The following is a 12227-nucleotide window of genomic DNA, read 5'->3' as shown; positions in this document are numbered from 1 at the left end:
GGTGTAAAATATTTTTTATTGTGACACAAAAGTTAATTAAACAAAAAAAAGACATTTGTTGGTTGCATAAGTATTCACCACCTGAGTCAATACTTGGTAGAAGCACCTTTGGCAGCAATTACAGCTGTGAGTCTTTTTGGGTAAGTCTCTACCAGCTTTGGACATCTGGATCCTGCAATTTTTGCCCATTCTTCTTGGCAAAATTGCTCAAGCTCTGTCAAGTTGGATGGGGACCGTTGGTGAACAGCAATTTTCAAGTCTTGCCACAGATTCTCAATCGGATTGAGGTCTGGGCTTTGACTGGGCCATTCTAAGACATTCAGGTTCTTGTTTTTAAACCACTCCAGTGTAGCTTTGGCTGTGTGTTTAAGATCATTGTCCTGCTGGAAGGTGAACCTCCGCCCCAGTCCCAGGTCTCTTGCAGACTGAAACAGGTTTTCCTCTAGAATTTCCCTGTATTTGGCTCCATCCATATTGCCCTCAATCCTGACCAGTTTCCCAGTCCTTGCCGATGAAAAGCATCCCCATAACATGATGCTGCCACCACCATGCTTCACCGTGGGGATGGTGTTCTCGTGGTGATGAGCAGTGTTGGCTTTGCACCACACATAGCATTTTGCGCTAACGCAAAAAGTTCAGTTTTGGTCTCGTCAGACCAGAGAACCTTTTTCCACATGTTTGCTGTGTCTCCCACATGCCTTTTGGCAAAATCCAAAGGGGATTTGATATGGGTTTTTTTCAGCAATGGAAACCCATATCAATGAAAAAATTATGATTGCTCAATATCAGAAAGCGAAAGTAATCAATTTTTGTTGTGGAAGAAGCAAGGCGACTTGGAATGCAGTCTATCTACAGTAGCCTGGGAGCCAATAGCTGCTGTTTTTAAATTCCAGTCCAGCCACTACTGTAGTTACTGTAGTTTGTCATGCATCACATTTCTAGTAGAGACATTTGTGCAGAGTTTTAGTGTGGAATGACCCTTTTCCAAATAAAATAAAATAAACTTGAGGTTGGTGACCTACAGGACAGTATCCCTGTACACTGTTTGTATTAAAGATTGTGGTTAACCCTTGTATTGTCCTGTACAGTCCACTTTAACTGCCCTTCACCTGTCCAGATTGTTCTGAGTTTTTCAATTCAAATCACCCAGTCAGTCACAGCCCAGTTTTGTAATGTGTCTTGTGTTGCATTTCTGAATCCGTTAAAACTGCCCCTGGGCTATGGAGGGACTTTTTGAGCAGCGTGTAGATATGCAAAACACATTCATACAGAGACGGTGTTGGGCTGCTGACAACAGATACAGTAGCATGTTGTTCAGTGTCAAGGGTTCTGGGCACTAACTGCTCTTTCCATGGACAGTTAAAGTAATATGTCAAGTGCTGGCTGTTCTGTGTCGTGTGTGAAATGTGATACAGTGTGCTTCCTCTGGTGAAATGACGAATCTTGTTTCAGTTGCTATAAACATAGGTGTGTTTTATACAGTATTTTACATCATGCAGTACCTATGTCTCCCTTGTCTATTACACTGCAGCAAAATGACTGTAAAATACTTGCTTGTTTAAAAAAAAAAAAAACGTTCTAGAATAGAACAGCCTTGATTTGAAGGTACACCTCCTAAGAGAACACTTCACCTAAGGAAACAAACTTTGGGTGAAACTGATTTTTCCCGTTGTAAGTGCTCCGGCTAAAGAAACAGGAACTTCGCTTAGAAGAACTTCGCTTAGAAGAACACCTTCTTGACACCTAGCAATTCGTTCACAACTGATAGTTTTATAACCTAATAACTAATTATCAAACTGAAATTTAAAATGGTTTCAGTCTTTTCAAAAGCAACTTGTCATTGAGAGTCTTGAGGCACACCGATTTTGGTTTATTCAATCTTTCCAGGACCGCCGTCATCCGTCATATCGTTACCTCGTTTTGCATTGTGATTTTCACGAGTGCACCTCATCGCTACAAAATGGCATGTAAACAAACAGCGAATGCACGCAAGAAAGCCTGAATCATACACAAGTCGCCGCGCAATTTGGTGTTGCCGTTCTGGTGAGTTGCTTCACCATTCTGTTAAATAATTGTGTGCATGTTTTGAATATTGCTCCTGTACAGCTATTAATAATTACTCTAGAGCTGCTGCTGCATTTTTTTAATTGTAGGGGTGCTGTTTTAATTTAGTTTGACAGTTAGTTTATTAATGTTAGTTTGTCTGTTAATTGTATTTATTACAGTTTATTAACATATACACTTGCCTATTGCTTTTCTCATACTTCTGTTCATTTCATATGTTGATGCACGTGCGTCATGATAATATTTATTTATTGATTCATATTGTGTCTGGTGGTCAGCTCCGTCTTAAAGAACACTACGACTAAGAACACTTTGCTTGCTTCCCGAGGGCTACTGTACTGCACTTTATATTAAAATACCCAGTACAATCAATATTGTGATTTTAAATGTTTAGAAAAACACAATGCTAAAAGACTGGGTTGCCAAAATGGACGCCATTGACACAAATGAAAGCACTGTACAAGATGTGATCAAACATGAGTGGTAATACGTGCATATCTATTGCTGATGCACTGTGCTGCTGTATACTGCACTGCAAGCCAGACTGGCAAACAATTGCTGCAATTAAACTAGAGCCAATGGAACAGGGAGCAGGGTGAGGAAGCTCTCAACCAGGGCTCTAACTAATTGGGCTGTGGGCCTGACAATGTAGTCTTGCCATGTGTGTCTCTCTCTTGTTGTGTGATTGTAGGTTCTGGAGCCTTAGTGATAGAGCAGTCCATGAGGAATTTAACACTCACAGGAATGTGTGTGTTAGCAAAGGCACATAGATCCTGGATTACCTTTTGTAAGTAATGTGCCTCAGGCAAACAAGGGGGATAGATTTCACAACTCTGTATTAATTGAATCTCAGTCTTTCACCAAAACAGTGCTAATAGACATTGGAGAAGGTATTTGAAAAGTTTGTGACACACATTGCTTATAACATCAGATTCCTCATAGGGGTGAGATGATACACTAAGCTCACGATACGTTACTTATGACGGTACACACACACACACACACACACATTTATTTAAATGACTAACTCACTTTTTTTTTTTTTTAAATCAACAGACATAGAACCATTTCAACAAAAGTACATTTATTTACCAATCAAGAATATGCCACTTGTTTTTAGTTTTTTTTTTTTTTTTTTAAAGTTCATTTACTTAAGTAAATACAATTACTCAGTATGTAACCAGATGACAGGCTTATCTGACCCAACTTAGAAAAGTGTTTCTTCACACACCCAAGAAAAGAAATACTAAGCAATATGTGTCAAACAAGCATCTAAATAATGCCCAATATATTATTGTTTTAAAAATCTGTAGACTACTAAATGAAGCTGCCTGAGTGTAAAACAAATGTAAATATCTCTCTTGTTCAGCCTTAACTCGTATTTTGAAACAACTGTTTTGCTTTGTGTATTAATATTGTTTTGGGAACTTCATTACAATTTTTGTGTACCTTGGCATGTGAAAAAGAAAGAGTTTTCATTGATATAAATTGCTTGTACTTTTAACTTTGGAAAAGCTGAGCTTTGAATATTGTCCTGCTGTTGTATTTCATGTACAGCTAACATGATATGATAGTTTATCTGGAAAAATGTGTATTTCCAGTGTATTTTTTGTTTGTTATGCATCGCTGGCACACGGTATTTGGTTTGTCAAGTTTCTTCAAGCCGTTTTCTTTAGTGACAGGAAACCCGAAATGTATCCACACTGGTGATCTATCACACATCGAAGGACTCTCAATTGCAGGCTCCTGAGTTTCACTGTAGCCAAGCTTTGAGTCGCTTCTCGTCGTTGCTGTCGGACTCTAAATCCAGAAGCCACTGTGGATACACCCAGTTACAGTGCACATACAGCCATTGGATAATGGGATACACCCACTTGCAGTGCATATACAACCATTGGATAATGGAACTGATCCTTTTCTTTTGATTTGTTGATCAGTACGTGGCGGATTACAAATAACATTCTTTGGCTTGTTTCTTGCTGTATCGCAATACATAAGCTGTGGGTTGTGGATCCGATCGTTTCATAAAAGATCACGATGCCTTGATATTCGATGCACCGTTGCACCCCTCATTCCTCAAAGTAAACCTATGAGACTGCTGGGTTTGTCAATATCCACAAGCGCACTGTTACGAATACAACTTTTAACCCACGCCCCTGTGGTGTTATCTGTTTTCAGCCTGAAGATCCTTACCTAATGTGTACACTGCATCGCAAATGTCGCTAGAAATAAAAACCGCTTGCTGGTTGCAGTGCAAGACATGGGAGAACTAAATCAGTAAAAAGTTCACTGATAGAGGGGCAGGGCTGCACTGGCAGATTCCTCACAACTTTCTGATCCAAAGCCAAACAATCTTGAGCGTTCTTGCTGTCATCCTCATGGTACAGCCATGCTGCTTTTGTCCTGGTAGTGTTAGAATGTGCAGCATGTGAAATTACTAATGGGCTTAGCCCACGTGAGTCAGTGACAGGGTGTGGAGATGGGATGGGGGGGGGTCAGAGGTTTGTAAATGATATGCTCGTGGCAGCTGCTTCTGTTTTAGAGAGAGAGAGAGAGAGAGAGGAAGTGGGAGGCAGGCAGAGAGGTATGCTTTGATTCTGTAAGCTTCACAGTTCCCCTCCCTATCTCAGACCAGCTCTGATCCCCCAGATGTGTCGGTGTGTTCAGTGCTCTTGCTCAACAATGTGTTACTCTAGCTAGCCAAGGCTGACATAATGCAACAGTGGGATCCTGTGCTTGGTTGCAGATATGAGTCACATTGTAGGGGAGCTTGTGGAATACTGGAAGTGAAGAGAAACAGCTGCTGGGAAAATTAATTTGTGCAGGTTTTAGTTTCTGTCGTTCTGTTCTGTTTTTTTTTCCACCATCTCAATTGGTAACTGACTGTAGATCAGTCATGCTTCGTGCCGGGTATATCGGCAGTAGAAGATGGAGCTGCCATGTTCTGCTGCTGGGTTGAGTTTCTCCAGTGTCCAAGCCCCGGACATGTGTGATAAGGATCCTGTGGAATTCAGCTGCGCTCCCTCAGCAGAGGAGGAGGGCTGCAAATGGGCGAAGCAGGTCAGAGTAGAGTGCTGTTTACCAGAGCCTTACTGCCTGTGGTTAAAATTACTTGCAAGGGCGAAACGGGGAGAACTGAAATGTAACTGCTGTGACCACGTTTCTCGGGGTAAAGCAACACAGGCTTACGACAAGAACTTTGGAACCTCCGGGGTAAGGAATCTCCACAGTGCACTCCAGTAAAACATACTGGGGATTGTAATGCAATGTTTTATTTTTTTTCTCTTGAATGCAAACAGATCCTTTTTTTATAGTATGCTATGCTCTCCCTTTTTTTTTTTAAAGTGTTTTTCTGTACATGTACTGTAGCGCTGATAATAAACTGGATGTTTGCATGATTTACACTGCATTCTGTATTGTATGTGTGGACTTAAATTGTTTTCAGTAATTGTTTACCCAAGTGTGAAATGTAATCTGCTATTTTGAAAATATGGACCTATTTACACGAGATCTACAGAATAATAATAATTGTTTATAATAATAGTGTTTATTACTAGTTATCAGACAGAGTACTGCACCCCCACTCACTTAATGCTTCTCAACTCCCAGGGTTTAAATATGTTTTAAAGGAATTTACAACTTTTAATAATACATTAAAATAAACCTGACCTAAAAGGGGCTACTTGATTCTAGTCTCAACATATTACATAAAATCCAATGGTGGCATACACAAGTACTGTTATTTTTATCTTGTGTACTGCAGGCTTATATCCCAGTTCTTTCAAGCTTTTCCATTCTGCCTTACCACATAATATTAGCATTTTCTTCCTATTTTTATTCTTGACACAATTCTTACCCAAATTAGTTCGTGGTTAGTGTAGGTGTCTGTCATATGGGAAGCCAGAGCTGATGTTTGGCTAGAAGGGACTGTCTTAGTGAAGGCTAAAATGAGCCTCAGGTGAGTATAAATATTCACAGTATAAAGTACATTTTATTCTGCCAAACAATTAAACTTGTTTTCCGACGAAATCAAATGCATGTTTTGACTGATGCTCGGTTATGTCTCAATGCAATTACAAATCCAGGTCTATCCAATCGTCAGGAAGCGTAGCAGTCAGGATTTTATTTTATTTTTTATTTTTTGCTATCGAAGTAACAAACGCCTTTGCTTTTCTCGTTTTTCAGACAAAGCAGAAGGATGTGTGTGAGCAGAGTGAGGGGGCTTCGCCGGGCGAGGAAGAGCTGTTCTCGTGGCCGGGGCCCAAGACCATCCAGCTGCGCAGAACCTCCCAGGGCTTCGGCTTCACCCTACGCCACTTCATCGTCTACCCTCCAGAGTCCGCTGTCAGCTCCTCTCTGAAGGTGAGCAAGGTAACCAGAGCACACAGCAACTGTGCTGGAAATAACACAAGAAAGGCCCTATTGTTACACACTGGGGGGGCGACGGGGTGTGGGGGGGGCGACGTTGGCTCTTTCGAGCAAAAACATATATATTTAGTACAATAATTTCAGCGAACACATATTTTACTTCGTTTTTTTGGATTCGGAAGCTCGAACAAATAAGTTGGTCAGTCGAATGAAAGTTGCTTAATAGTACTAAATGTTGAGAATCAATCTGCAAAACGAAATCTTACTGCATCTTCATTATTCACATTGTCAAAACAGTAACTCTGTCCCTTCAACTCAGGTTTTGAAATGTTTAGTATATAAACAGTATTTTGCTTTGAAAGTAAAAATGTGCAACAAAAAATAAATCTTTTAGGAAATGTAAGGGTTATCCCTGTACAGATAATGCACAGATAATGAGTCGGTGATTTATACCCACAAAGTGGAATGTACTCTAGTCATTTCCGTAGGATAAGGTCCAATGCAATACATTTTAATTACCTGGGCATATGCTGATTTGTATCAGTAATAATACTTGTGTTACCAATTTTAATTTTATTCATTAAGGATTAAATGGAGTATGTATAGTTTTGTGGCAGAAGCCAAATGTTCAGGTACAGTATTAACCCATTTTCATTATTTGTGTCATTTATGTATATGAAGGCCATTCTCCACTTTAATGCTACAAGAGAAAAGAGTACTTGTAACATGCAAACATGTTTATCAAGAAGACAACTATTAACAGCCAAGCTGTTTTGAATAAGTAAATACATGACATCACAGCCATTGGTTTGTGTGTCAGCGTTATAATGCAATTTATGTACAGTCGTTGGTCAAGTTCAACTGGCTGAATCAGCATCTATGTTTTAGAAGAAAATATGTTTGTTTTATTAATAAACAGAATAACTGGGTAACACATTACTTCAGCAGGATCTTCCACAGTGGTACAAATGGTATTCAAACCCTGTATTAGAAATAGCTTGCAGTAAATGTTGATTTTGATTAAATGTTTTAACACTGATCGAGACATCAAGGTTCTTGGTCCATAACCAATACAAGTTCAGAATCCAGAATCAAAACTGTTTCAGTGGATGAAAATATTAGTTTCCAATATTTACATGTAGCCTTGCAAGCCATTTCAATCTCTGAACTTTTTTTTATTTTTTCTCCAACATTTTAAGCAGCTGTGTTTATATATGAAGTCCGCATTCCACTGCAGTGACATAGACTACGTACTGTAGGACATTACAAGCATGGCCCTTTTCTATAAAACTTAATCCATTTATATTTCTGGAATTTGCAGGCTTGCTTCAACCAACACCAGATAACATACTAGAATTGCCTGCTTTTATTAAAAAATGAAAGTTAAGAGAAATACTTTTTAGGTAATTTCTTATTTTGTCTTTTTGATTCACAACACTGAAAACATCTTGCCAGTGTTCTTAAGCATACTTCCAGCCAATGGGCGGACACTGGATAAAGAACATTTTTTGGCATTTATGTAATTCCATGGTGCAGTACAGTGTTTTGCATTCAATTTTGTTCTTCAGTGGAAGCACAGATTGTAAACAATTGGTGCTGTGTGTAAGTATTACTGATCAGGCTGTAGGGTTTACAGCAAAAGCATTACTTTCTGTTTCTGCCTGATGTGTGTACTGTATTCCTGCGATTTTATGTAATTTTCAACATAATCGGTGTTGTCTTGAGATTGTGTTTTTTTTTGTTTTTTTTTTTAATGTCCTTGGTTATAAACTCATTTTGATTACTTATTTTCACTGTACTTATGCATGAAAGGGAACCAATCAGTATGTTTCATCTGACAGAATTCAGATTTAATTACTTGGCATCACTGACTGTCCTGAACTACATTAAGTCATGTCCCAGAGCAAGCAATCCAAATCAGCAGATGCCTGCCTCTACTTGGGTGCGGTTTCAGAAACGGACTGGAACTATTGAAAATGTCTGATTCCAGAGCTGCAGTATTATAAAGCCTGTATTGCAAGTGTCACGTTACTCATTTCAGAAAGTCATCTTTTTCTTTTGCTTGTTTACAGGACGAAGAGAATGGCAACAGAGGTAAGATCATTTACAATAAAACAAATTCATTATCTGCATTAACTGTTTTTGCACTTTAAGGATTATTACTAGTTCTTGTTTTTATGATAAACCCTCACTGGAGAGTGTGTTGGGTAAGGGTGTCCGAATGCACTGTAAGTGTGCACACCGCGTGTCTGTACTGTGCTGGTGAGGCCTGCTGTAAGAGGAGGACACGCGCAGGCTTAGCCAGACAATCCAAGGGTCTTGGTCCTCCCCATTATCTCCCCCCCCCCCCCCCCCCCAATCCTTCATGCTAACTGGACAGAGATCAGGGCTCGATTCTCGATTCCCTCTCCCCCCCCCCCCCCCCCCCCCCCCCCATCCTTCATGCTAACTGGACAGAGATCGGGGCTCGATTCTCGATTCCCTCTCCCTCCCCCCCCCCCCCCCCCATCCTTCATGCTAACTGGACAGAGATCGGGGCTCGATTCTCGATTCCCTCTCCCTCCACCCCCATCCTTCATGCTAACTGGACAGAGATCAGGGCTCGATTCCCTCTCCCTCCCCCCATCCTTCATGCTAACTGGACAGAGATCTGGGCTGTGCAGAAGCTGCTGTCTTGATCATGTTGATGCCAGGTCTGGGGCTCCGAGCACCGCAGTGCAGAGGCTGTAGACACTGCAAGTGTAGTAAATATTTATTAAGTTAAATGTACAGTGTACCCTAGTCTTGTTTCTCGTGAGCGGCAAAAAGACTGGGTGACTGAGCTGCACATTAAGTTATTTAAAAAACATAGTAGTTAACAGTAGAAATGTTCATTATCTTGTAATAAAATTAGCAGTTTTACTTATAACTGTACTGTTAATGACACATCCTCATTGGTACAACAACTGAAGCATTTTTTTTATTTCACATTGCACATGCATTGCGGCTTAAGAGTACTTGTATGTCCTGCTTTTTTGTGTCAAACTACCAAATATTTGCTAGGATGAAGAAGTTTTTCTTTTGTTTCTAAAATATTGTGCCTTCTGGTAGTGGTGAGTTCGGCAGGTATGTGGTACTTGATAGCTTGGTAATCTTTTCTTGGCTAACTGCTGTGGGGTTTCCTGCTTCCTATAACATCCGACACATTGGTATTCATTGTAGCTTGGCAGCAAAAATGCATAATGTTTTGTTTCTAGTAACTGGACGTATAGTAGCAATGGCAGGGAGTACTGGTTTGACGTGGTCTTGCACTGTATAGTATATTACATGCCGTGTAGGACCTACTGTACATTCGGTGGTGTTCTGTCCTTGCACACTGCAATGCAATGCGCTACCCTACAGCACCACGCTCTGTGTTGCTTTGACACATGTTTTTTTTTATTGCTAACAGTTGACTTTTCTGGTAATACTGTATATTTACAATAGCCAGTGACCATGAGTTAAAATTAAAGGACCTGCAACTCAGTGTTGACATGTGGTTGCTGTAGGTTATATCAGAAGGAGGCTTAAAGCTACTGTGGTGGTGTACTATCTCTATCTATCTCTATCTATCTCTGTCTATCTCTCTATCTCTGCACACATTCAGATTCATATTCATTTTCCTTTTATTTGCTTTTAATTTACTAAAGTATTTATATGTAGTCCCTTTTTGGGGAATTAGTTGCCATCTAGCACCTTCAGTTCCAAACACTGCTGTCTAAGGGATATATCCGTAGTGTATGCTGTGTACAGTGAATTCTGGTCTTTTCATGGTCTGTGCAGAGAAAGCCTGGCAAGGCAAAGAGGCTTGGGCTTTTTTAAATTTGATTTTATTTCAAAGTTTAAAAAAAAAAAAAAAAACCTAAGCAAGAATTCATCGCTTCCTTTTGAAGTTTTGGAGCCTGCTGTGAAACTGTTTTTGTTTAGCTAAAGTACTATTTATTTATTTATTTATTTATTTATTTCTTTCTTTATTTATTTATTTATTTATTTATTTATATTTGGATTTCTTCAAATGTAAACCTTCAATTGTTTTCTTTTGCAGAATTCATCTGTACAGTAGATATCTGCATTGATGCCAAATGGGAATGAGTTATTACTGCTTTGGTTTTTTAACTTCGACATTAGAGGCGTTTCATTGAGTTGTCTTCGCAACAGCTGGTCCTTTAAGTGGTCTTTGTTTCCAAAAACTAAGTGGAGCAGACCATCAGTGCAGTTCATTTCTCCGCTGTAAAAAATGCAACACAGTTATTCATGCTTGTTGATTTAAACTTGGTAAACAATACACTGGTGAGAGGAAGGGAGCATTTTTTTGTGGGTTCCCAAAGTGGTTATAAACTACTCTTTTGATCAGAGACAAAAGCTTAGTTTTTTATATGATTGCTTGCCGGATGTTTCTTATTGTAGGGATCACAAGTAGTTTTTGTCAGCATCATTTGTTCCTGGATTTGGAAAGAACTTTACATGTGTTCAACCCGAGCAGGGAATACAGAGCAAGCAACAGAAATCCATTCCATGTGTCTGTGGTACAATCAACTTCCATCCCAGCAGTATACTTGTAAAACGCATGATTAATGCATTTCATGTTTTACTTTACTGTACATTGAAAATATATTTTGTCTGTAAAGGCAAAATCTAAAAACACACCCTTACTGTACCCAACTGTGGCTTGAACTCAAGCACAAGCATGCCTGTAGCCAGTTATACCTTCTTGGTGTTGGTTCAAAAGACTAAGGGGCACGGGGGTACCTGGCCACCCACATGGAAAAACGGTATTGAGCTGGGATCACCTCCTTATCCTACAGACCCCGGGGCAGCAGCAGTACAGAGTTCTCCACACATGCAGTATCAAAGTAAATATGAAAACCTAAACATCCCTTTCTTGTGCTACCAGGGACATTTTACTGAAATAATGCACTTTCTGGAAAATAAGGAAAGGAATTATGCCTGTTGCATAATGCCTGCATAAGAAAGAAAACGGGACTGTGCCCAGACTCGCAGAATAACATTATTAAACTCAAAACAACATGAACATGTCCCAGCCCACACAGAACTGCCCAGCTGTGGAAGTGGAAAGGGCAGCCAGAAGTATGTTGCTGAGGCTAGCTTGAGCCAAGAACATTTTACACTCTGGGACTGCTTTCTGTCTATTTTTTTAAAAAACTGGATTCAGTGTCATCCTTCCCCAGTCATTACAGTATGCAAAGAAAGCTGAAGAATGACGTTTGGGTAAATAAGAATATCTGTGTCTCTGTCCTGTACTAGGGGTGAAACAGCTTGTTGTGAATAAAGAATTGGGATACTTCCTTGAGCTACACTGTATTGTATACCAAAGTTCACCAAATGGTTCCTTAATGACACATATGATGTGAAAAGTTTTCATTCATGATTAGGGGCTGGTTTCAGTACCCTAGTTGGCAATAATTGTGGACTACCGTACCTAAACTGACATTAACCAGTAATCCAATATTAGTGGATCTGTGAAACAAGCTGTTTTTTCTTACTATATATTATACAGCCTAGCTGATCTCTGTTTAACAGTAATACAGTAACAGTTTGCCTGTCCTAGATAAGAACACTCCACTGAGCTTCAAGGGAAATGGCTCCGATTGGTCCCCTGGGAATCCTAAAGCTCGGGTCACAGGCGCGGCAAGCGAGGCATTTTGTTGCCTGTATCACTGCCATTGCTTTCATATGGTGTTGGACAGATCAGCGCGGCACGATACAGCTAGTCCCCTGGCGACGCTGAGCGGTACCGCTCAAATCAAATCCAGAGC

At 40.0% G+C, this 12227-nt stretch overlaps 1 protein-coding gene across 5 annotated transcripts in view; it reads left to right on the top strand.

Annotated features, from left to right (window-relative positions):
* Nucleotides 1-12227, top strand: part of LOC117399981 (rho GTPase-activating protein 21-like) — a 98203-nt gene that overhangs the window by 36538 nt on the left and 49438 nt on the right. Inside the window, exons 1-3 of one of the 5 annotated variants that reach the window (XM_059023184.1) lie at nt 4737-5277; nt 6250-6435; nt 8505-8526. In XM_059023184.1, coding sequence (XP_058879167.1) covers nt 4993-5277; nt 6250-6435; nt 8505-8526 — 493 coding nt within the window. In that variant the 5' untranslated portion in view covers nt 4737-4992. Of the gene's footprint in view, nt 1-4736; nt 5278-6249; nt 6436-8504; nt 8527-12227 lie in introns of those variants that run through there. The other 4 variants (XM_059023185.1, XM_059023186.1, XM_059023187.1 and 1 more) reach the window with 4 other exon arrangements.

Source organism: Acipenser ruthenus, chromosome 4 (genome assembly GCF_902713425.1).
Source record: "Acipenser ruthenus chromosome 4, fAciRut3.2 maternal haplotype, whole genome shotgun sequence".
Taxonomy (NCBI): Eukaryota; Metazoa; Chordata; class Actinopteri; order Acipenseriformes; family Acipenseridae; genus Acipenser; species Acipenser ruthenus.
This window is presented reverse-complemented; position numbering and strand designations above follow the sequence as displayed.